Genomic DNA, 27350 nt, shown 5'->3' with positions numbered 1-27350 from the left:
AGATGAGAACAATGAACTGAGGGATGGGAGGGGGTTGGAAGTGGCATGACATTCAAAATATTGCAAGGAGGAGGATTGTGTCTTCTCCAAAACAATATCCCAAATAAAAGGGGTGTGCACATCAAAAAAAAAAAAAAAAAAGAGGCCAAAGCAATGCTAAGGGCCACATGACCATGAAGGTGCAGCCCAGGCAACATGTCAGTACACCCGATGCATTGACATTTGCATGGTCTGCTGCTGCACAAAAAAGCCTGCAGGATGAGCAACCTTTTGTGAATTCTAAAATGTCATATTAGAAGATGTGAGTTATTAAAAAAAGGGACCATTTCATGGAGACAAAGAGATGACAAAGCAGCAGATGCCTTTCATGTCCTCTCAGATTCTGCAAAGTGACAGCTTTTATGGATTGTTTCATACGTGGTGACCTTCAAGCCTACTTAGAAAATAGAAGAGAAGAGATAAAGAAGAGTCCATCGCATTTCTTGTTCCTCACCTGTCATCCTTTGTAAATGTGTAAGATGGGCTGAGAGATTTTTTTTCTATTCCAGTTTTTGTGGGAAGGTAATACTACTTTCACCCTACACCAATCAGCTGGAACATCACTAAACCTCACCCACAGTTCCCTGCTCTGAATAATTATGTGGAGGACTGCTGTCTTCTGGGCTGGGTTCAGCAGGCTCACATTGTACCCCATCAGACTATTTAAGTCCCAATTAAAACTAGAAGCCTTTTCGGTGGTATTTGGTGGCACATCATTTACAGAAAGCAGAGATGGGTGAAAAACATTTCACTGCACACTACATCAATTACTGCCTGAATCACCGCTTCAAGACTGCAGTGCAGGAAACGCCCTGCTTTTATGTTTCACTTATGGAAGTTATATACGATTCTTATGCAAGTTTGTAGACAATGCATGTAAAGGGATCATAATTGATCAAGTTTATTGACTGAATTTAATTAATCATAATAAAAATCTCTAACGCATTAAATTTGTCAATCTAAATATTAGCCCTGCCAGCAAACATAGGTATGCCCCATATGGGCAAACATTATGGGCCCCATAAGGTTTTGTCTGCGGTTTCCATGGTGGCCCTACAGGGGTTTGCCCAGATAGATTTTAACCGGCCCTGAATATGTGTTCATTGGGACCCAGATGGGTGACTTACATGAGGCCCATGCAGGGTCCATGCATGGTCCATGCATGCATGGGCTATGCATGGAGCCCACCTATGTGTGCTGGCAGGGTAGGTCTTTTTTCAGTATGTTAAAAATACTTAGCCATGAGAAAACCATTTAAAAATATTTTTCTGATATTGCAGATAAACAGTTTTTAAATAGTAAACATTTATTTTCTTTAATAATGTTCAGAATACTTCTCGCTGCAGAGGTGCAGATTCAATTGGCTATTAAACAGTAAAAAACAGCAATGAATGGAAAAAAAGATGTTAAACTATTGAATAAAGTGTTTCATTCAGAAGCAGTTCATTTCTACATATATTTTATGGTGACTTATTAGGACAAAGAGTCCAGCAGGTGGGTTGCAGTTAGATTATACTGGAACTGGGTGAGAACAGGCAACAGCTTCCACTGGGACAGCACAATGGAGGAGTACATTAACAGCATGTGTCCCAGGAGAGGTATCAGCTTTGTGACATTATTTAGCCCCATTACAGCATGACTGTGTTTCAGTGGCTATTAATTAGCCAAGCGTGTGTGTGTGTGTGTGTGTGTGTGCTACAGTTCAGGGAGTGGTAATAGGAGGGTTTAGAGGCTAGAAGGGTGTGAGTGGAACCCGTTCATAGCCAGCCCGGCTCTCTATATCTGATCAGTGAACTACAGGAAAGTGAGGAAGATGTGTGGGGAGGGCAGAAAATGCACTTCAGGCACATTTTGTATTACAGAAGAAGCCTCTTTGGTGAGCAGTGGAACATCTGCAAAAACACCTAAAGAAGTCCAGTCACCCCTTTTTAAGCTCTTGAGAATGATTTCACTCTATTTTGCTCTTATCAACATCTAGCCAAGCACAACCCCAATCAATCTCCAATGACCTTCTGTGCTCCCTTATTTTTCCCAGTATAGCCTCTTTTGTTGTTCCCTATCCAGCCACACTTCTTTCTTGTTTTTAATTTCATTTTGTTTTGTTTAACTTGCTGAATGGCTTCTTTATTGTTGGCTTTTTATTATTTGCTTTGACACAATAGTTAGATTTCGGCATTAAAGGTTGCTGGTTAGATTATGGAAAGTTTTGTTGTTTGGTAAAATGGCAGTGTTTAATGCTCTGGAAATATTAACTGCATGGAAGAGTATCAGACTCATTGGTTGTAGGGTGAACAGTTTAATGGAACTGGTGGACAGGAACACTGGATGCTCTGACATCTACTTGCCATAGAAATATAAGCTAGTTGAACAGAGAACTAAAAAGAAACATGGCTTAGGATCCTTAGGTCCTTACAAAGATATCCTGTCTTGTTTTTTTTTTTTTTTTTTTTAAATTCAAAGCATGAAAGAGCTCAATAAGCCACAAGTGAAGTGTGTTTGTGTGTGTTTTGGGGAAAGTCCTTCGGCACTAAGAGCACTGGGCATGTAAGGAATGCTAATGAATTGAATCACCAGTGTAAGGACTGATTTGGCTAGTCATAGCATACATACATACATTGAATCTGTTTGTGTGTATGAGTGTTGGAAAGAGTGTGTGTTTTCCTGTGCATTTGACCACCCTGATATTCTTTCTGTCAAGCCCAGTGAAGGGAGAGCAATTGAGAAGTGGGCAAGCCAAGGTTAAGTACAGAAGCACAGTGATGGGCTTTGCATTTTAATTAAGGTTTGAGCAAACACTCTGCAATTCCCCTAAATGCTCCCCTGTGATGGATGACAGGAACCACTGTTGTTTATTTTTCTTCTCAACAGGAACTTTTGTGTATTTGGAAACAAAAGACTGGGCCAAAGTCCCTTTAAACTTTATTGACTCCTGGCACTACAAGCTGTGGCAGAGTGTTGGAGGAAATGTTCCCTTGGTACACATCTCCAGTGCATCTAGTTTGCCCTTTCTGTGTATTTGTGCATTTGTACTGATGTGTGTTTGTACAGTATGTGACAAGAAAGAGTCCCTTCACCCCTTCAAAGGTTTTAACCATATTACTGTAAACTCTGCAGCACACACCAGATGCTCTATCTTTGCACATTTTTGTTCAATTCAACTCAATTTTATTTATATCAAATCACAACAAACAGTTGCCTCAATGAGCTTTATATTGTAATGTAAAGACCATTACATTGCTCCAGTAGATAGAACTTTATCAAAATTCTTGTGGACACACCAGTCTTTGCAAAGATATCAAACCTGTCACACTGAAATCAGGGGAAACATGTAAAAGACATTTAGAATATTTTTATTCAACTGCCACTGGTGGTTGCTGTCACTTAATCCTGCATTTAACATGTGATTCCTACATAACAGATACCAAATAATTAAGTCTACAGTGAGGACTAAATAATTCCATATTTTCACACACCTGTGGAGCATTACAGAGATAAACAATTTTGATGTGAAATTCTTGGTACAGAGGAAAGCAGAGACGGCATATGGTATTTACACAATGACAGCTGAATTGGAGTTTATTCCAGCTATTATTATCTATTTGACACTGGCATCAGACTTGTCATCACACCAAATGCAGAGCAAATAGTTAATATTTCTCAGAGTAGTGTCCTGATGAATTTTTGTTGTTAAAGACAACTGTGAGGAGATATCTTGAAGAAGAATTGCCCCTTTTTCCCCTCTCTTCACAGAGGAGCAATAATCCTGCAATCTGTGCCCTGCACAGAGGCACTGCAAAGCTCACAAAGCCTCTGTGGGACATTTTAAAAAGAGCATTTAACAGGCCTGTTCAAGAGAGAAAAAAGTAGTTTTACTGCATGAATTACAGATACCAGGGTTGTATGTGGACAATTTTCATTTTCATGTTGTGTGATATTTCAGCTAATATAAAAAACAAACAAAAAATGCATCAAAATAAAATTGGTCCTTCTTATTCACTTAAATTCAATGCATCTCTTAGAAGATAAATCACAAAAAAAAAAAATGCACTAGAACTTAACAAAAAAATTAAATAAACAGGGCACTGATTCCAGTTTTTACTTTGTGCCTGCTAATTAAAACATCCTTTCAGACAAATAGAGTGTTTATTCACCATACCTATAGTATGGTGCATCTCCTAGTCCATATAGTATTTGTCTCTATTTATAGTACCAGCATGACTGATGTGAATAAAACTCACAGCATGGTTCTTGATAGCTCTGAGATCCTTTCTATTTCCCCAGCAATATTTTGCATACGACACGGGTATTGCCACTCTAGAAAAACTGTGGAGGTGATAATGTATTTTTTTTATATTCAGTATTTTAATCATTTCCTCGATTTCCAAATAAAGCAGTGACAGCATTGTACAACAAAAAAGAGTAAAATAAGACAATTTAGTACCATAATAGGACTTCAAATTCAAGTTAAGACACAAAATAAAGTTAACAGGTAATTTAAAAGACAGGTCCAATAAAAAAAAAGTCTCAACCAAAAGCCTGGTTAAACGAGACCTTTTAAACTGCTTTTTAATAGTTCACAGTTAGATTAACATAGTTGTAGTGGGAGACCAAAGTCCAAAGTTCCAAAGTCTTGGTGCCACAGACTGAAAAGTTCGGTCCCCTGTAGTCTTTAATCATGTACAAGGAACATAAAAGGAAGAAATAACAAATTCTGAGCCTGTAATTGAAGAATGCAAGAAGCAGCTGGGATGAACAGTATGGTGCCTTGCCATTTAGTTCTTTTGCACAAGAATTCTAAAGCAACTCTATGATCTATTAGAAGCAAGTGTCAAGAATATAAAATAGGAGTAATGTAAGAATGTGTTAATAGTCTGGCCTCAACATTTTGTATCACTTGGAGCCATGAAAAAGATGACTTATCTGGTAAATAAGGCCTTACAGTAATATAAGTGGAATGAGAAAGCTGCAGTTTAATTCAGTTCAGTTTTATTTATATGGCACCAAATCACAACGAATAGTTGCCTCAAGGTGCTTTATATTGTAGATAAAGACCCTACAATAATAACAGAGAAAACCCAACAGAAAAAACGACCCCCTATGAGCAGCACTTGGCAACAGTGGGAAGGAAAAACTCCCTTTTAACAGGAAGAAACCTCCAGCAGAACCAGGCTCAGGGAGGGGCAGTCATCTGCTGTGACTGGTTGGGCTGAGGGGAGAGAGACAGGACAAAAGCCTAATCTTAAAAATAGAGAGGGTGTCTGTCTCCTGAATCCAAGCTGGGAGCTGGTTCCACAGAAGAGGCGCCTGAAAGCTGAAGGCTCTGCCTCCCATTCTACTCTTAAGTATCCGAGGAACCACAAGTAAGCCAGCAGTCTGAGAGCGAAGTGCTCTGTTGGGGTCTATGAGGTCTTTAAGATAAGATGGGGCCTGATTATTCAAGACCTTGTATGTGAGGAGAAGGATTTTAAATTCCATTCTAGATTTAACAGGGAGCCAATGAAGAGAAGCCAATATGGGAGAAATATGCTCTCTCTTTCTAGTCCCTGTCAGTACTCTAGCTGCAGCATTTTGGATCAGCTGAAGGCTTTTCAGGGAGTTTTTAGGGCAGCCCGATAATAATGAATTATAATAGTCCAGCCTAGAAGTAATAAAGGCATGAATTAGCTTTTCAGCATCACTCTGAGAAAGGATGTTTCTAATTATAGACCTTTTGTGCAAAAGCAAGAAAGCGGTCCTACATATTTGTTTAATATGTGCATTGAAGGACATATCCTGGTCAGAAATGACTCCAAGATTTCTCACAGTGTTACTGGAGGCCAGGGTAATGCCATCCAGAGTAAGTATCTGGTTAGACACCATGTTTCTAAGATTTGTGGGGCCGAGAACAAGAATTTCAATTTTATCTGAATTTAGAAGCAGGAAATCAGAGGTCATCCAGGCCTTAATGTCTTTAAGACATTCCTGCAGTTTAACTAACTGGTGTGTGTCATCTGGCTTCATGGATAGAAGCAGTAGTAAATACTAATAAAATGAAAATCACACACACACACACACACACACACACACACACACACACACACACACACACACACACACACACACACACACACACACACACACACACACACACACACAAAACGATGATGTGAAGCATGTAGGTGGGATATTGCTATTAGTATGCAGACATTAGGCCTGGGTTTTGTCTACTCAAAAGCTTTGTCAGCTTCAACTAGACAATTTTGCATTGTCTTTTATAAATGTGCAGTTTTATGCAGTCTTTTTGATCCATGTCTCCTCATAAAGTAAAATCTATCAGTGAAATTCTCATAAAGCTTTGTCCTTATCATGAGCATTGCACTTTTGACAACACAGACTTTGTAGTTTTAATGTTCAAACCTCCCTGTCATCATGATATAGTGCAACAGTTATTTTGTTCTCACAGTGACAGCTCTGCTTTCCACTAGCACCCTTCTTTATAAAACTCAGTAAGACTGACACAGCAGTGTGAAAAGCCTGTGAATTAAACTTCCCTCTGTGCTTATTCAGTTTGTTTTTAACAGACCTTATTCTCTTTCTATGGGAAATAGAATCAGGCAAATGTATGTAATGCTAACATTTGTATATACACGGTGTGCAGAAGATTGTACTATTTGTGATAAAACCTCCCCCCTTCTTTATCACCTCTTCTTGTCCTCACATACTCCCCTCAGCCCAACAGCGGGCCTTATTCCATCTCTCATCCACTGCCACTGACTGGTTGCCATGCAATGGTGTCCCTCAGTGACCAAGAAACTGTTGCTAGGAGAGAAGCATAATTTTATCATTGGTGCTTAAGTCCACTTTTATTCACGCACATTCAGTGTTTCTCTTCTTCCAGCAATTCCTTAACTACTTCAGTACCTCTTCTTAAAGTCAATCTCTGAATTTAGACTTAGTTTACCTTATCCTTCTTCCTCCCCCATTGTTTGATTGGAGATCTGATCCCTCATCTTCTTCATCTGTTTTCAACCCTTCTCTTCTCTGTTACTGATTTAAAAGTACAATTCCTGTGGTTAAAGCCTATAGACATTTTCCCATAAAATAGTTTGGGCATGGGTCTGTCCTTTTTGGCTATTGGGGCCTCAGCTCTGAATAAATAAAACTTACTAAATTGCTTTAATTTAGTGGCAAATGAAAAAATGAGACAGAGATTAGAGGGTTGAAGGTCCCCAGTGTTCAAAGAGGGAATAAAAAAGGAAGAACCTGAGGGGACAAAGTGAAACTGAATTTGCAGCTACTGGTATATTCCTCTAAATATGTTTGCTAACAAGGTATCAGACTGAGATTTCTAGCACACCAGTTATAGCATTCATAATTAGGGTGAATCAAACATTTAAGAACTGATGAGCATCTATCCATCTGTCCTGGTGCCATAGATGGTCTGTATACGGCACCGGGTCATTCTATGGAAATGTCATTTTTGTCCCTGGCTTCAACAGAAATGTTACACTTAAAAAACTTGTGTGGAACAAAGTAAATAAAGTAAGTAACATTTATTTATATTGTACCTTTTAAAATAAATATCACAAAGTGCTAAAATAGAAAACAAAGTTACCCAAAAGCAAGTTTAAAACATGAGTTTTTAGATGCTTTTTACTAAGTCCACAGATCTCAAGCTCATAGCAAGAGAATTCCAGAGTCTGGGGGCCACTGTTGGAAAGCTCCTGTCTCCTTTAGCTCTCAGCCTTGTATCTTCAGCCAGCCACCCCTGACCACAGGACCTCAGGGACTTGCTGTAGCTCTATGAATGTAAAAGTACACTAATATACGATGATGCTCTAAAAATCAAAACCAGAATGTTAAAACTGAAGTTAATGGATATCCAGTGCAACGGAAACAGCAGTGGTGTAACATGTAAGTAATTAGAATACTTAGTCAGAAGCTTCACAGCTGGATTCTGAACAACCTGCAGCTGTTCAAAAGAAAACAATGAATTAGAATAATCCAGACGAAATAAAGTCATGAAATAGCTATTCATTCCTTTACTACAACCACAAATGCATTGACAGTATCTCAGCCTATCGTGCATAATGTGATGATCAACAGAGGTCAAGTCTAACAACAGCAAAGCACAACATTCTCTGGCATCACTGTGCATTAAAATATCTAAGGTATTTTGGTGGAATGTGCATGATGAAAGCCAGACTGAAAATGATCAAGAATGCTGGAATTTTCCAGTGTTTTATGAAATCTTAGTAATGAATGGTAATTTTGAGATTGAGCTATAACTGTTAAGAAGAGAAGGGTCGAACTTTTTTAAAGGAGGTGGATGACAGCATTCTTAAAATAAGCAGGGGCATGACCAGACACTGGTGAGGCGCTGATTATAGTGAGCACAAAACTTAAAGGCATTTTTGAACAAAGATGCAGGTAAAATGTAAGAATGTAATGAGTGCAAAAGGATTTCTGTCATAGTCCTGGGCTGTTGGCCCAGTGTTTTGTGTTTTTTGTATGAGGTTCTGTTTTTATTGTATTTTTACTTGGGTTTTTTAGTTGAGATTCTTGGTAGTTTTGTATTCTGTTTTTGGTTAAAGTTATTTGTGCTTTATTCTGGTTTCCCTTCGTTCTCGTCTTCCCCGTGTCTGTGTTCCTGTGTCTGTTTTGTCCCCGTGTCTTGGCCCTTTGTTGTGTTTTGTTTCCCTTCCCGTTGTTTCCTTGTGTTTGGTGTTTAGGTTTCCTCTGTGTGCCAGTCTCTCTATGTGTCAAGTCTGTGTATGCCATGTTTAGTTACTTCCTGTTTTATTTTGACAGTCCTTTGTCCCGTGCACTTAGTGTTTAGTTTTGCTTTCTCTTGTCTCTGAAGTTATGTTCAGCTGTGATTCCACCTGTTGTCACTGCGCTCATCAGCACTTGTGTATTTATTGTCTACTTTTGTCTTTGTCCTTTGTTGCATCCTTGTCAGTGTTGCCATCAGTGTTGGCTTTCCTGCTCTGTGCTTTTGGTATTTCGAGTTCGGTGTTCTTGTGAAGCTGGCTCCCGACCAGCCTTGTATTCTCCTGGGATTTAATTAAAAAAACTTAAGTTTAAATTTAGTTTGTGCCTCGTGAGTCCTGTACTGGGGTCCTCTGCCTTGCTTGCCACAGCAGAACGTGACAGTTTCATTGAATCAACTCATTTGTACTACCTCATTCCACCATAAAATGTCCTTGTCCTCTTTCCTCTGTCCAGAGGATACACCAAAGACCTTTTTAGTAGTTTACAGGTGTACTACAGGTGTACTTTCCCAGTCATCTTTTAAACTCTTCCCCATCACCCAGAGCCTGTCTCAACCCCTTCCTGAATTCTGCAACATTCTTCCTTTTTCAACCTTTGCCATTTAATCATTGACTCTGCTTTCACTCACTTCCTCTTCTTGATTTCTAAAGTTATCCTACAGACTCCCATACAGTGCTGCCTAGCATTATTCTCCACTCGCACTACCTTGCACTCTCCTATCTTTTTTCAGATTGCACCTTCTGCGTAAGAAGTCACCTTGAGGAGACTGTCCACCGGATGTAGTCCACCTTCCTCCACTCTTATACATCACTCCATGTCCCTCCCTCTTCTTGAAGTACATGTTCATCACAGCTATTTCCATCCTTTTCACAAACTCCGTCACCATCTGTTCTTCTGTAGTTCTTTACTTAACATCATCCCTACCCAACACCTCCTTATCACCTCTGTTTCCTTCCCCAGTCTCTCCCTTCTGGTGACACTCTACCACTTCATCCAACTTACCCCACAATTCCTCTTTCTCTTCTAACTGACATCCAAACTGTGGGTCATGCACACTGGCAATATTCAACATCACTCCCGCTCCCATCTCCCTTCACTCCAGACCCTGAGATACTTAAACTCCTCCACTTGGGGCAGCAAGTTAAAATATAATGGTATGCTTCAACAAATATAGTGAATGAGTATGTGTATTGCTTTTTTTTGCCTTGGAAAAGGAGGGTATAATGCAGCACTGTTTTGGGGTGATGTGGACAATGGAAAAGTACTCATATGTGTGAGTCAACAGGGTGAATGAGTTATACTAGGGTGTGGACCAACTGGACTGACTGCACTGAGGGAACACCAGGAAGGAATAGGAGCCCGAGGAAAGGATAGAAAAAGGACAGTTTTGAGAAGAACTAGCTGTTCTTCCTCCAGGACTTCGTGGTGAGCAGTTTGACTTGAACAAAGACGCATACCCCAAACTCACAGAGCACAACTGGGGATTCAGTTTTGAATTTAAATATTTTCTTCTCTACTGACATTGCTGTGTTAGAATATAGACCTTGAAGGATTTAGGAGACTTTGGAGAGCGTCACTACTTCCACACCTGGCTTTCATATTTGTCCAAAAATAAACTCTCCTTTTCTGGCCATGTAAGGGGATTTCATTGTTGGCAAGGCAAGATTCCTCTCCCCATAACAGTGGCAATTATTCAACATCAGTTTTGGATCCTTTTAGTATTTCTGAGATGTGATTTATAAAAATTGATTTTTTCGTAGTTAACAATTAATTTATTGAACTGTATGCTTTGCTCCTGCTTAGTAATTTCAATAAACATCCTATCTGCGTTTAAAGTCTAAATTATGGGCATTTACTTTTAGGATTTGTCATTTGTATATTACAGTTACATATTTTTAATGGTTCGGTTGTTCTTGTCCTACAAATGAACCTTCTGGGGTCTAGGGTATAAATGGCCATTTTTATTACTTTTGATTTTACCTTTATATTTCACTTTAAAAACTGTTAACCTTTGGTATCATTTTTTTCAGCAAAACCTCACATGTGTGACTGTACAGTTATTTTTCATTTTATGACGTACTGTATTAATATATTGGACCTAAAATCACACTAAAATCAAAATCTGAGTAGAAAAGGGTAGAAAAATAAGTTTAACAAGCTATTTTTATAACTTAAAATAAAATACAAATATAAATTGTAAATTTCAAAAACTTATGTAGAAATTTAGCAAACAAAGTTATATACAACTACCCATCCATCCCGCTCAGGGTCGCAGGGGGGCTGGAGCCTATCCCAGCTCTCCTGGGTACACCCTAAACAGGTCACCAGCCTGTCGCAGGGCCAACACAGAGAGACAAAGAACCTTTCACACTCACATTCACACCTATGGGCAATTTAGAGTAGCCAAACCCAGATCTTTCAGATGTTATTCTAATTGTGAGGCAGCAGTGCTAACCACTGCGCCACCGTGCTGTCCATATATACAACTATTTCCATTAAAATGCAGGCAATTCCTCAGGTGTTTTTGTACAACAGAACAATCAGGTGTCTCAGTAAGATGCCACACAAATTATTTGTGCCACTCCAAAAAACAGGTCCTGTCTACCATGGAAAGAAGGGCACATCACAAGCCTGACACTTCCAGGTGTGTCACTCCTCCACTTGTACATCTGGAGACAGTATTTACATCTGAGTGTGCCTTTGTTGGCTTTTTGGCAGCATCTGCCTTGTCCATGACTACACAACACACTTGACACACTATACTAAAAAAACTAACTATGCTCTCCAAACTAAATGTCTCAAATTGCTCAAATTTCAAGACTTCTGTCATTTACCACCTCCACTTCCACAACTTTCACCTGTTCCTCAGCAACCAGATATCACACATTGCTATATAATGTTTTTATATAATCTTACAGCTAGCCAGAATATCATGTTTTTGCGGTTTCTTTCGGTACCAAATGCACACAAAACGTGAGGACAATAGTCACTAGTAAGTTATTTATCATGAGTCTGGTTTTCCATGGCCTAGCAACACAATTTACAAACTGGTAAATAGTTTGAAGTCCACACTTTTTGACACAAGTGGAAACGGAGACTCAGTGAGGCAAGTGTCCTGCTGCAACATCATCTTAAATCAGTGATGTCATTTGGACATGCTGGTGCTTCCATCGACTCCAGAGGGTTAACATATTCTTGGGGCCTATTGTCCAGTCCACTAAAGGAAAAACCTCGCAGACAGCGCTATGTGTGTCTTCCCACTACTAGCTTAAATTATTTTATAACTAATTTTATTTTGGTAATACCTTTTAGGAGCAGAACCTCAGACCTTTTAGACAGAGAGCCAGTCCAGAATTACTGTACAAGGGTACCTCGGGATCTAACACGTTAAAACAGCCAAAAATTTCTGATATTCACTGAACAACATAAGAACCAGTTTCCAAACAGTGCAGCAAGACCTTCTTCTCAACTAGACATACAAAGCTGGCTAATGAAGGAGTACAGATGAGTCACGGATTGATGTGAGATACCAGATTTCAAGAATAAAAAAAATTCCACATTTCACAGAGCCCTACTCGGCAAGGTAGAAGTTTGATTATTAGCATAGTGGCCTGAGCTAAGGGATGTAAAAACAAAATTTGAACTGTGATAATCCTGAATTTTACTCATTGAAGGGAAAGTGTACAAAACAACCAGGGAGTCTGGATAAAAATTCGTGTTGTAATGTGTTCTCACAAATCTTGGCCCTGTGTGCACAAGTAGGGACAAGGAAGAAAAATCCATGGAAATTGTCTGAGCACAGGTACTCAGAAAAGCTCAGCGTCGCTCACCAGCCACTCAATGCTTATATGTGTGTTGGGTAGGAAATCTGACTCCAAAAGACTTACTAAGATGAATACTTTTTGAAGTGGAGATAGCGGTACTGCTGATACTGCTGCAGAGCATTTTGTGAAATTTTTGAAATCATGACATCGCTGAAGGACAATGCACTCAGAGGCTTTAGAGAGGTCATGTGATGGCAGGAACAAAAGACAAAATGATGAAAAGCAAATGAGTGAAGGACAAGAAAGAAAAGAGGGAAGGGACAAAAGAAGGTATGTTCAGTGAGGATGAAGAGGGGTTAGGGTGGGGTCTATGCATAATTACATTTACTATTCTGAGTAGTATTGGGAATCAATAATGTAATTCATAAAAAAGCCATAAAGCTTGCTGTGACTGACATTTGCAGATATGAGTCATGCTAATGTACATCCCAAAGTATTCAAATAAATGGGTCAGTTTGTCCAAACTTCTGACTGGTAATCTGTGTGTGTGTCTATATATATATATATATATATATATATATATATATATATATATATATATATATATATATATATATATATATATATATATATATATATATAGAGAGAGAGAGAGAGAGAGAGAGAGAGAGAGAATTTAAGACTAGACTGACCAACACCGTGCACCACCTGGGTTGCTTTGAAGAAAGCCTACGACTCAATGCCTCATATATGGATCCTGGAATACCTAGAAATACACAAGATCAATAGAACCTTCACTTTTTAACACGATTGTGTTGTCACTGATAATCCAAATCACCAAATCCACCAAATCAACAGAAACAGTAGCCTCAAGGTGCTTATATTGTAAGGTAGAGACATACAATAACTACAGAGAAAACCCAACAGTCAAAACGACCCTGTATGAACAAGCATTTGATGACAGTGGGAAGGAAATCTCCCTTTTAACAGGAAGAAACCTCCAGCAGGACCAGGCTCAGGGAGAGGCAGTCATCTGCTGCAATCGTTTGGGGAGAAGGGGAGAAAGACAGGACAAAAGACAAGCTGTGGAAGAGAGCCAAAGGTTAATACAAAAGATATAGCCAGCCTCTTGTGAGTGTTTGCTGAAAAAAATGATTTTTTTTTCTTAAAGAATTGTCACCCATATCAAGCCACGTGTTTTTCCCCTCAACATCACCTAACAAATGAAAACAAAAAAGTCTACATAGTCTGCTCTAATTCATATCTACTAACAGTCCCACAAGCTAGTCTACTGTGTGAAAATCAAGTGACTTAAATGACACTATCATCTCCACTGTTACAAAATACAGACTGTGGCTTTTGTGATAACTGTCAACTAGACATCAACTCTTCCAGGGCTGTCAAATTCAATCACAGGATCGGCCAAAATTGAAAACACAGTCACAGACCAAACAGGAATAACCTTTATCGAACAGTCTAAAACTGAAAATATTTTAATCAGCAATATGAATTTGAAAGGTGAAAATACAGCAACTTTTTCCTCAACACATCAAAAAATATATGAAAAATGATATTTTTCTTCAAGAATAACATCAGGGAAAAAGAATATTTCAAGCTGATGGAAAAAATAAATGTGGCCAGCACAGTGGTGTGGTGGTTAGCACCACCGCCTCACATCTAGAATGACATTCAGAAGGTCTGGGTTCAAATCCACCTTGGCCCAGGCTTCTCTGTGTAGAGCTTGTATGGTCTCCCCGTGCCTGTGTGGGTTTCCTCCCACAGTCCAAAGACATGCAGTTACTGGGGTTAGGTTAATTGGTCACTCTAAATTGCCCATAGCTGTGATTGGTTGTCTGTCTCTCTGTGTTAGCCCTACGATGGGCTGGCAACCTGTACAGGGTGCACCCTGCCTCTTGTCCTATGTCAGCTGGGATAGGCTCCAACCCCACCATGACCCTGAACAGGATAAGTGGATGGATGGATGATGAAAATTTGCAATTTTTTAGGTAAAAATTGGATGTCAATTTCTGCACTTCAAAGTCAGAAAAACGCTGCAGAAACTGCGCCAGTGTGTCCAGTTTCTCAGCAAAAAGCAACTAGGTCTCCACAGTGGTGTGATAAGGCACATCACCAAATTCAGAAGGTATTTCCTCCAGAAAATACTGAAACTGTCAGTGAGTTAAACCATTTCCTCTTATAAAGTTCACTGTCTGTGTTACTGTCTGTGCTTATGATACATTCTGTCATTCTTCAGGACTTTGCTACACAGTGTTTCCGGGTGTGTGACGCAGTGATGTACTGTCAGCTCACCTGTGCAGGTCCCCCTCTGCATCTTCTACCCCATCAGTCCCACCAATCCACTCTTTTCCCCGCCTATTGCAGGCGGGGAAAAGAGAGACACAGGTTTACCGCTGATGTAAGCGAACAGGTCCTCTGCTGCCCATCTGTTTGGAAAAACCCTGTTTTCCACTTTTCATGTGGCCATTTTGAGGGGTCAAGCTAGCTTAAATGTCACTGTAAAAAGTGCTGACCAATGTTTTTATCCGCTGATAACTGATCAATGTGTCATTGGCAACGTGGGAAAATGGGTTAGCGCACAGGTCTTGGCCTGTGCACTGTGGCAGTGGATAGTGGGATTTGTAGTATAAGTGGTGGGAGTGCTATTTACCGGCGCGTCATTAATAATAGCCATATGAAATTATGTCACGGGCTGAATATAATTATGTCATGGGCTGGATCTGGCCCATGGGCCTTGAGTTTGACACATGTGAGCTAGACAGTGATAACTGTTAACTGAGCCAACAAGGAATATTAATAGTCATATCTACATCACTTTGGTCAGTGGTTGCTTTTTTAAAGTGCTTCATAAATAAACTTGGCTTGGCTAAATGAGAGTGATAACTATTGATAACAGCCACTTAAATAGATAGCTGACAGAAACAGCTAAAATGTGGGCAGCAGTCTAAGCAGAGATGCACAAACCTCTTTTTCCCCTAGCCACCTCCACCACCTCTTGTGGGATCCAGAGAGACAAAATCTCTACAGTGTGTCCTGAGTTTGCTCTGGGGCCTCCTACAGGTTGGATGTGCCCAAAACACCTCACTTAGGGGTTGAACAGTAGGCATCCTGGCCAGTTCAAAATCACACCATAGACACATCTACTAAAAGTCTTGGACACAGTTGCTACTGCTGTTTATGCTAACCTGCCGGTCCCTTTGTTCTTCTCTCCTGCAGCATTGACAGAAAGCCAAGCCGAGTCAGAAGGCCCTATCCAAGGTTTTCGAAGAGCCAGTGGGACACGATCTCGAAGAGCTACCACCGAGGAGACTTACTGGGCATACTCAGGTGCGTGTCTTTGTCCGTGTACTTCTTTTGCTATGTCAATATCCTCAGACTTATAGAATATGTGGTGAGGCATTGTTGTCCCATATGCAATGGAAAATCTAGAAAACTAAAAACTATCTGGAAAAAGATGGAAACTGCAGGTAACGTATCTAGAAAAAATACTTTTTTCCAAGAGTCTCACCAATACTGTAGTTTAGAAGAACACTAACACACTCCAGAATGCCATGAGTTAATAAATGTCCCCCAAGCCACATAAATATAAGATAAACAGAGGTGGGATGTAACGTAGTACAAATACTTAATTATTGTACTTAATTAAAAATTTCAGGTATCTGTACTTGAGGATTTATTTATGGACAAATCATTACTTTTACTCCCTACATTTTAACACAAATATCTTTATTTTCTGCTACTTACATTTTCAAAACAGGCTTGTTACTTTAGGTTTAATGCATTTAGGGAAAGTTTTTCTCACATCACTGCACACCTTGAAACATCAAGACCTAAATGGAGGGAACAATAACACATAAAAGGCAATCCCCAGGGCTTATCAAATACAAAGAGATGAAAGAGGCAAGAAATATAATTTTTGCATCACTTAAGCTCTTTGAGTGCTCAGCTAAAGTAGAAAAGTGCTATATAGGAACTATTCCATTTAAAATTTACTTATACTGTTATACTCGGGATGGTGGGCTGGAGAGATCTGGAACAGCGTTTTTGGTGCAAATGTCCATAAGCTGCAGTCTTACTTAAGCATCTTGTTAGTGCTATAGAAGAGGAGCGAGCATAAAGAGAATAGCACTTTTTAAGTGGCAGGTAATTCCAAATGCAACTCTTCCAACTGCTTAACAAATATCACTAAACAAACTGTTTGTGTGCAGTTTGTTACACAGTGCATCTGCTAGCTAAAGGTCCAGCTGCTGTATTTCCCTGGGAAAGAGTGGAATGGAAGATAACTTCACTCAGATATGAAGAAAAATGTATAAAATAAAAGACGGGAAAGTTTGAAGAGAGGTTATATTTAAAGGTAAGGACTGCTCAGTGGCATTTGATAAACTGGAAATTTAAATCCTACATGCCGTCATTTTTTAAACCAGATACTGGATCTGTATATGATGTGAAGCTATGATTTCATATTGTGAAACTTCCTGCAAAACAAACTGAGGTATACTGACTTTGCATTATTGGAGTACATGGCAGTTTAGTGCAGGATAAAAAGATTTGTTTGCCATACCGTGGTGAATTTACAGGAAAGCGCTGTCTTGGACTGTTGCACAGTGACTGTAGTCTTCATGCTCACAGTTATGTGACATGAACCACCACCACCCCAGTGTGCCAATCCAGAGGTACTGCCCCAGATCTCCAGGCCTCACTCCTGTCACCCCATTGAAGTCTCCCAATAGAGCAACAAAGTCAAAAGCCTTGATAGCCAGTGATTGGTCCACCCGATTCTCTGCCACTGGCCGCTGCCTGACACACACCACAGCTGATCTCTATAGTGCCTCCTTTAGGTGGCAGGCCTTCAGGAAGGCAGGCCCATATCTCCGGACACCAGGTACTCTCCCTCAAGCACCCTCTCCAGGCCTGGCTCCAGGGTGGGACCTTAGTAACCCTATATGGGGCAGAGTAAATCTGTTCCCTTGAACTTTCTCTCATAAGGGTCACCTGAATCACTCTTCATCTGGCCCCTCACCCAGGACCAATTTGCCTTAGGAGACCCTACCAGGGGTCAAAAGCCCCCACACAACATAACCCCTGGGATCCCGGGCGACACATAACTCCTATACCATGATAAGGTTGCTATTCATGGACAGGCACGTAAAATATCCAAATATATATATATATATATATATATATATATATAAATATATATATATATATATATATATATATATATAACCTGTAATAATATAATCACAGACAATTTGTCACCATGGACCTACAAAGCATCATTCAGTGGGAACAAAGGGAGTCTATACTCAAGACCTACAATAACATAAAAAAAATAAAAATAAAGTGTAATTTTGCCCTAATGTATATTATTAAATTACCATTATTAGATTTAACTGCATACAAAATGTGTTTTCAACAGGCTTATTTAGGAGACTTTAGCTTTTAATGCTTTAATTCTGTGTTTATCTGTTATCTTCAGAAGAGTGGTATGATTTAGAATTCAGTAACAAATTCTCTCACTACTACAGTAGAGTCATATTATACTCAACACTATACTGCACTGAGCTTTGGTTTCAAAATATAGTACATTTAATACCCCCTGGGTTTAGAGTTTGAAGTTTCACAAAGTTTGATTTAGATTTGTTGTTTACGTGTGTTTCAGTGTGAAAGCACTTCTATGTCACAGTCAATGCAATATGTTTCACTTCCTCGTTCTTTCTCATTCTTTTTTTCTCACCAATTTTTCCCCTCCTCCTTTCTCCTCCTTGCTGTGGCCTGGAGGTGTCTTAGGGCCCTTTTTTAAAATTTTACTGGTGTTTCAGAGGAGAAAAATAAAAGCTTTTAGAGTTTTCGTTTTTCAGAAAGGGCAGCATTAATCTTTTATCATCCATGCACCGCAAGCCTTAGGCCACAAATGATCTTTAACTTTATTTATTTCAGTATTTTTCTGCATGCTCATTGAGCCCTAATGTCTGTGAATCCAGCAAGAGTACAAGAACTTGTAGGTAAAAACAGACCTGGTCACTCTTTTACTTAGTGGTGCTGCAGCTGATGCTAAGACCAACCAATGCTCTTCTGCTCTCCCCCAGTACATGTTTGATCACAGCTCTTATATAAGATCCTGATGTAATGGTGAGCAAGATTGAAGCACCAGAATAAAACAATTCAGAAGCAGCTGGTGAATATTTTGTTTTTATGTCATAGCAATTTTTTCCCCATTATTCACAACTAGGGTTTTCTATTGGACAATATCATGTGACATTAGCAAAACTGTACTCATCACTTGATTTTACAGGCTTTAATAATCCCAGATATAAACTGAATCTTAAACTGAAGAATCAAAAAGTTTACGTGAATGAATGAATGCCTCATTCCACTGTCAGTTTTGTTGGGTGTTGGATGTGGCATGTTTCTTGTGTGGCTTGTGTTCTGACCTCTGTTTTTTTTCAATAGTTTTTTGATGCTACTGTTACTTAAAATATTATTATTACATGAGAAATCCTTGTCATATTGTTTCACTTGTCATTCTTTTCAAGTTATATTTTGAATCACCTTGTCCTCACTGACTGAAGTGCAGACTTCAGCTTTAGATGATGGTATTTAACACAAGTATTGCATTATTACAGACATTTCGTGCATAGCACTGAGGCTAAAAAATAGTTGGACAATTGACTGACAAGCAGTTTTATTTTCAGATGAGACTTGTTCCCTTGCCAGCATGGGCATTTCTTAAATTAAGCAAATAAAAGTTCTGGAGTTGATTTCAACTGTTGAACTTGTAGCTGTTCACTGGAATTCTCCATTGACTTCTAGAGCTATGTTGATGTAAATTGAGGCCATCATTAGGCTGTAAAGTCATGCAAATAAACCCAGCACCAGTAAGGGTATAAAAATACTGGACAAATCAAACATGTGAATCATAAACAATGATATTTCCATATCAGATCCGCCGGGACAACGACCTCCTCCAGTGCTGCTGGCCAGCAGGGTGCTGGATGAAGACGAAGGAAGAGGAGAGGGGGAAGGTGTGTTAGGAGGCAGAGAGAGAAGGGACAGCAGGAGGTGAACGTAAGAACTTTAAATGTAGGAACTATGAGTGATAAAGGGATAGGGCTAGCTGATATGATGGAGAGAAGGAAGGTAGATATATTGAGCGTAGGAGACCAGGTGAAATGGAAGGAAGGCCAGGAGCATTTGAGGTGAATTTGAGCGGTTCTACCATGGTGTAGATAGAAAGTGAAATGGAGTAGGAGTAATCTTGAAAGAAGAGTATGTGAATAGTGTTGTGAAGGAGAAGAGAGTGTCAGACATGATCACAAGTTTGAAGCTGGAAATCGGAAAGGTGATGTTGAATGATGTCAGCTAGTATGCCCCATAGTTTGGAAGTCAGAAGAGAAAGAGGAACTGTGGAGTAAGCTGGATGTAGTGGTAAAGAGTGGTCCCAGGGGAGAGAGGCATTTCGTTCAGGAGAGAAATGCACAAGAACAGATGGTAGTGGATTTTGGGAAAATGATGGAAATGGCTATAATGGACATTTACTTTAAGGAGAGGGAGGAACATAGGGTAAAATGTACCAGTGGAGGAAGGTGCACACAGGTTGGCTACATCTTATGAAGAAGGTGCAATCAGAAAGAGATAGGCGAGTGCAAGGTGGCAGCAGGGGACAGTGTAGCTAGGCAGCATCAGATGGTAGTCTGTAGGAAGACTTTGGACATCAAGAAGAGGAAGCAAGTGAGGCAGAGCCATAGTTCAGGGAGGATGTGAGACAGGCTCTGAGTTGTAGGGAAGAATTTCCAGATGACCGTAGTTTTCTACATTATAGCTACAGTATAGCTGGAGTGAATAAATTGCCAAGAAGGGGTTTGGTATATCCTCTGGACAGAGGAAAGAGGGTAAGGAGACTTGGCGGTGAAGTGAGGAAGTACAGGAAAGTGTTCAAAGGAGAAGGCTAGCAAAGAGAGAGAGTAAGAAAGAGAGTAAGAAAATAGATAAGGGTACTAGGAGGCCACTCCAGGACCTCGAAATGCTTCTTACGGAGCCACTCCTTAGTTGCCCTGGCTGCGTGTTTCAGGTCATTGTCATGCTGGAAGACCTAGCCATGACCCATCTTGAATGCGCTTACTGAGGGAAGGAGGCTGTTGGCCAAAATCTCATGATACATGACCCCATCCATCCTCCCTTCAATACGGTGCAGTCATCCTGACCCTTTGCAGAAAAGCACCCCCAAAGTATGTTGTTTCCACCCCCATGCTTCATGGTTGTGATGGTGTTCTTGGGGTTGTACTTATACTTATTCTTCTTCCAAACACGGCAAGTGGAGTTGATACCAAAAAGCTCATCTGACCACACAACCTTCTCTCATGCCTCCTCTGGATCATCCAGATGGTCACTGGCAAACTTCAAGCAGGGCTGGACATTTGCTGGCGTGCGCAGGGGGACCTTGCGTGCACCTCACCACCTTTCTCTGAAATTCAGATTGCTGTGCAAGACAACATCTGCAAATGAATTGTGTGTGCCCTAAGATTGTCTGTAGCCACACAAAATGCATTTCATTTCACATTTTTTCCAGCAGTGTTTAGATGGTGTCATGTAAGAAGCAATGTCTTTTAACAAAGAGGCAAGCACTTTATCATAGCCAAATCTTTTGATGTCAACTGCTTTACATTAAAAGGCCAAGTAGACTGTACCGTCATGATATGATTGAAATTTAGGAGATGACAAATCATCCTGTTCTTTACTCAGAACTTTTTCTCTAACATTTTCTTTGCCTAAAATCTGAATCAAGGACTGAGGAATTGGAATACATTCAGGATATGTTCAACAGGGTCATCTTCAAAATGTGCCACTTCCCGAATGATGAAGACAGAAGACCAATATTACTGACTTTTGTGCTTAGAGGATTCACTTTGCACAATTCCTCCACTAGAAACAAAACTTCTGATAACAAACATGTTATCAGAGGATTGGTTATTGTTTTCTTTAAAATATGAAACAACAGTATCTCCACCTGGGGGCCACCTCCTGGCCTGGGAACACCTTGGTGTCTCCCCAGTTAAGCTGGAGAGGTGGCTGGGGAGAGGGAGGTCTGGGTTTCTCTGCTTAGGCTGTTGCGCCCATGCCCCTGATAAGTTTCTCCACCTGAAGACATGGTTTTAGAACTTGAAGATCATCTACCCATTCATCAATGCACAGCATGAAAGTTAAGGAATGTACTCCAGACAAACACCGGGAAAAACGTTTTAGCCCCATGAAAAAAGGCTTAACTGAAGAATTATTTAAAAAAAAAAAAAACAATATGAATAATAATGAATGTTATTTTAATGATTTTTCACCACTTTACACTTTACATTGTCGTGAGATTGCAAAGCATTACCTGTCTCTCCACAACATGGAAGCTCCTATGTAGCAACCAAGCTGAGTAGGCACATGAGTCAATACATGTACACGTGCAGAGGAGGGATATTGGATAAAGTGTGTTGAAGATGGAGCTGCCAGTCAGGAGGAAAAGACGAAGACCACCAAGTTGATTCATGGATGTATGAGAGAGGACATGCTAGTGCTAGTGGAGGATGCTAGTGATACGGTGCATGTAGGCAGATGATCCACTGTGGTGACCCTGACAAGGAGCAGTCAAAAGATGAAGAAGTATGCTTAACTACTGCAAGATACAATTTAGTTTATATTTTATATATATCATATATGTAAACATCTTATGTTCCCTGTTTTACCCCCCTGGTGGTACTGTATGGTCCCCAAAGACAATGTGGCCGACAGCAAGAAATTTCTATGGCCTTTTGGTTTTCAGTACTTTAAATATGACAATAGTTAACAGCTTAAAAGAAGGAGGGAAGCAAAAACACAATGAAAGAACATGCTGTATGCCAGGCAGACCTTATGAATCTGCACAAGCAATAGCACCATTTCCTATGAAGCTGAAAAGGACAATACCCTGTCAGACATTTGAGTAAATGAGTTATAAAAAACAGTTATGGTAGAATCAGATAATGAACTTCAACAGACAGAGGACACAACAGACAAGAAAAGCTGCTTTCAATCAGACTTGTCACTTATACTGTGGCTGTCATCACATAAATGTTCATAGGTGTGTATGCGTGCACACTCTTGTGTTTTTGTGCATGCTGATTAAATTGGCTCCAACCAACTGAGTTCTGCGTGTGAGTTCTGAAGGGTGATGCATTATACAAGTACTCTCTGTGATTGTGTCTAATGCAGGATCAACCTGAATCACTCTGTGGAAAAAAAAAAAAGACCTCTTCACAGTTATCATGATAGTCCCACACCTCTCAAGTGGTCCTTGAGTAGCCTTGGCATCCTTTTGGGACTCAGGATATAATATCCATTAACTGTATATATCTGATTATCTGGCACAGAAGCTCCTAAAAATAGGTCTGGAGTTCAGTTGGAGGCAAAAGTTGGGTCAGTTCCTTTGAAAAACACAGTGCCAACCTCCACGTGAACAAGAAGTCATTCTTTACAATTCATTACAAAAAGTCAGCTTTTGCACACCTTAATCCCATTCAAACTGAATGTTTTGGAAAATGTGCCTGAGTGGTCCATTTATTTTCTTTGTTCTTCCAAGGTACATATTGTAGAAGTAGACATGTTGCATGCAAAATTGTAGCATCCCTAATAATACTATGTGCCCTCCCCCAATGTGAATCCCACATTGGATAGTAAACAAATTGCATGTAAATGTGCAGTCATTTATAGACATTCTGTGCTTCCTCTGTAGCACCTATAGTAAATCCCCATAGTAGTAGTAGTAGAGCTCCATTTTCCATTTTTTTCCTTGTTTCTTTTTTTGTTTTAATAATCCTGTCATATTTTTTTTTACGTGGGGGGGGGGGGGGGGGGGGGGGGCACAAATGCTGCATCTGTGACAAAATACAAACACACAAAAAAGCAAAAAAAACCCAAAACCACCCTCACCCCCCCCACCCCCACCACGAACAAACAGCACCTGAAAGAGAAGAATACAACAAACAACAGATAGTCTTGTTCTGTTGCTTGAGTTTGTGCATGCCTGTGTGTGTGTGTGTGTGTGTGTGTGCAAATAGGGTGAGAAGCCGCAACAACAACTCCTGGAGTCAGATAGACAGAGATAGAGTCAGGAAACCCAGGCCAAAGACAACCCCCATGAGCACTGAAGGTCCAAGACCACACATCCCAATGACAACCGCGTACTCAACCCCAGAGAAGGAGGAGAGAGGGTCCCAGCTGGGGTTCCCACGGCCAAAGGGCAAGAGCCCCAGAGAACCAGTGATGCCATGCAGCTGACCCCACCAGAGGCCGGTCACAAGCCAAGGGAGGGCCCAAGGTGCCCAAGAACCACCTGACGCCAAGCAGAGCCCCCTCTCATGCAGAAGCAGCCTGAGCCAAACCACAACCCACAAGGGAGCGGGCCAACAACCACGCCAAAACACCTGGCCTCGTGCCCTGGAAACACCAAGTGCCCACCTCCTGGTTGGGCAGCAATGACCAGTGGAGAGCAAAAACGTCCCACAGAGGGCAGGCACAGCAAGCGAATGAGTGCCCCCAGAGCCAGCAGCCACCCCAGAATGCAGTTAGCCTTACCCCTGATACCCTAGCCAACCCCCACCCTGGACTGGGTGCAGGAAATGGGTGTGGGAAGACCCGCCTGTTCCCCTTTCCACTCATCTGGAAGGTGAATTGTTGAGTGCATGTGTTGGAATATGTGAGTGGATGAGGTCCAAAAAATGAGTATGTCTGTATGAAAACTAGAGTGCTATTGAAATTGAGTAGACAGGTGCATGATGAGCACCCGACTTCTGTTCAGCAGTGCTCATCCATGCCTCCCCCCAAAACCATGTTGATGGCTCACTGTGTCCTATGCATCACACATGCCACCAAGTGTCTGGCCCTATGTGTGTGTGTGTGATGTGTTGTATAGGGAGTGAGGGGGAAGAAGAGCCAGAAGCACACACACACACACACACACACACACACATTGGATGTCCCACGTCCCAACCTACCCCACAAGGGGGTGTGGCCAAGGGAGATGTGACCAAGGGGTCATGGACCACCTCCACGTAGGAAGGGACTCAACCAGGTGACAGGCGACTCTGGGTACCAGAGCCCCAGACCCTGCACTGGGACAGGTGCAGGAGAAGCCAGACACCCGGGCCAGAGTCAGCACTCGGTACCGTGAGCACCCCAGGTCCCACGCCCCAAGATCGCAAGACAACACCAACCCAGGACCACCACCACCACCAACACCAACCAGGGCAGAACCACAGATACCATAAATCAGCAGCGGCAGCCCTCCAGCACCATTAAGTCCACTGGCACCCACAGCCCAAAGTTCACCCCCAGCCACTTATAAGGCACACGGAGAGATGAGACCACAGCTGACCACCCCCACTGGAATTGATCTGTGGGAACCAGAGAGATTTGTCTAATTGTTTTTTGAGGAGGCACATTCTCTCCACACTAATATCGTCTAGAAGTAAATTTCCATATTGTGTAACTATATTGTGATTTGAAATTCCTGAGGACGGTTTTCTTGATGATGATAACACAGTAAGAATTGTGTGTGATATATTTGATTCTATATCTAATTCACTTATATTACCTAAACTGCATAGGGTGGTTGGGATACAGCAACTAAACCATGTGGACAGATCTTCACATATAATCTGCCAGAACCTCTGAACAGGTGTACACGGCCATATAGCAATTGGGAGAGAAACTGAATCATCAATATTTCACAATAACTTATAGAGTTTTGATAGCAATTTAGGGGTTCAGAGATTTAAAAATTCTGCTACCCATGTATGCATTTTTCAGTACTTTCTTCTTCTGACAAATATCTGGATTTTTTCAAATGGGTGTTAGTTTATCGGGGATAAGTGAAGACTTAGTTCTTTTTAAAAATTCCCACCAGGCTGTCAGGGAGGTGTTTATGTTGAGGCTTAATGATGCCTGATACCGGAGCTAATGAAATGCAGATCTGAGATTTTTACTTTTCCACAAAGTGCTTGATCTACGTCCAACTATGGGCTGTCTAACAAACTTGATTTGATCCATTTTGAAACATATTGCAACCTATTGGCCTTGAAGTAGTGATAAAAATTTGGTAGTTCTACACAGCCAGTGGATTTTGGCTTTTGTAAAGTTTTTAAACTTATTTGTGATGGTTTGTTTTTCCATAGAAATTTTGGGATGTTTGAGTCTAGTGACTTAAACCAAGCAAGAGAAGGTTTATTAGAGATCAGTGAGAACAAATAGTTGATTTTTGGCAAACCATCATTTTAATGGTGGCAACTCTCTCCATGAGTCATATAGGCATGTTGCAGAAGTATAAGTGATGCGTTCTTCCAGATGAGGAGATGAACAAAACAATAACCTGTTTGTTCAGGATGTATTCTGAATGGAGTGATTTTTTTCTAATCGTTTGCAAGGAATTTTCAAATTATTATAAGGTCATTTATGAGTTCGATTGGGCAGTAGTTGGATGGGAGTGTAGAGTCTTTGGCTGGTTTATGAAGCAGGCTAATGTTGGGGGAGTTTATATCTGAGATAGTGGGTGATCTTTCTGAAATGTAATGCTATTTAGTTTGGAGGGAGGGTTGGAAAAGGACAGTGATAAAAACAAAACAAACACAATAGAGATGAGCTTATAAATATGACAAGGTTTAGAAAATACATTTTAAAAATTTCTGCTTTATTTTTTTTCTTTGTTTTGGAGGGATACACAAGTTGAAAAGTAAACATTTTTCTCTGTTCGTTTACCACTTCTAACATAGTGGTCATTATGGTAGTTTAATAAACACTGAAAACAATAAGGGAAAGTGCTCTGTATAAAAAGCAGTAAGATTTAAACAGTATAAACACTGACTGATACAGTACGTGTATCAATGTAATTTGGAGCACTACTGAGAATACAGTCCAACTCCTTCTGGTGCCACTTTTGAATTTCACATTTCACTGCCACTGTGGAGAAGAATTTATGTCACATCCCAAATATTAGCACTACAATTAAATGTAGTTAATTTACCTAATGATGATGAATTTAATTACCGTTTTCCATTGGGCAGGCAACAGCCCTGTTATACATACACCATTAGTGAATTATGAATCAACATATAAATTTTCTTTGCACTTTTATACTTTTTCTTTAAACATTCTGTTTTCTTTTGCAGCTCCACCCTTTGCCCATTCTTTCTTTCTTCATTGTGTGCTAATAAAATCACTGGCATCATGCCACAGGGAAAGATCAGGTGTGAACACAGGGAAGGGAGCTTGACAGGGGGTGAACACCAATGAGACAATGTGAAAATTTGAATGAAAGGGGTGAAGACACATCAATGACAAGTGAGGAACTTTAATTCATTGTGATGTGTTCATTTGTGGCTGGATGAGAAATCTCCTACATTTCAACTCAGTTTCAAAAATAGCTTTTCATCATTGTGGAAGCTACATTCCAAATCACAAGTGAATCTGTGACTTAAACACTAAAAGCACAAATGATTTGCTGCTCGATATTCAAAGCCAGAACATCCTTTGTTTTTGATAATATAAAATTGTTTATGGGGCTTCAAAGATCACAGTAATGCCAGGGTCTGGAGTGAAATGCAAGAGTGCACATATTGATCTCCTTTTTATTACATTTAATAATTTATTAAACTGAACTCGGGTGTTGTTTTTTTTTTTTTTTTTTTTTTTAATAAAGGAATGGTGCTACATTCTGTCAGGATATCCAGGTTCTTTACTCTAGCTCCATGGGTAAACCCA

At 40.3% G+C, this 27350-nt stretch overlaps 1 protein-coding gene across 1 annotated transcript in view; it reads left to right on the top strand.

Moving 5' to 3' along the window:
• Window positions 1–27350, top strand: part of LOC115776234 (receptor-type tyrosine-protein phosphatase gamma-like) — a 462780-nt gene that overhangs the window by 86369 nt on the left and 349061 nt on the right. The window contains exon 2 of the mRNA XM_030723842.1: window positions 15792–15902. Within this exon, the coding sequence (XP_030579702.1) occupies window positions 15792–15902 (111 nt within the window). The remainder of the gene's footprint in view (window positions 1–15791; window positions 15903–27350) is intronic.

This window comes from Archocentrus centrarchus, unplaced genomic scaffold (assembly GCF_007364275.1).
Source record: "Archocentrus centrarchus isolate MPI-CPG fArcCen1 unplaced genomic scaffold, fArcCen1 scaffold_29_ctg1, whole genome shotgun sequence".
In the NCBI taxonomy this organism is placed as follows: domain Eukaryota; kingdom Metazoa; phylum Chordata; class Actinopteri; order Cichliformes; family Cichlidae; genus Archocentrus; species Archocentrus centrarchus.
This window is presented reverse-complemented; position numbering and strand designations above follow the sequence as displayed.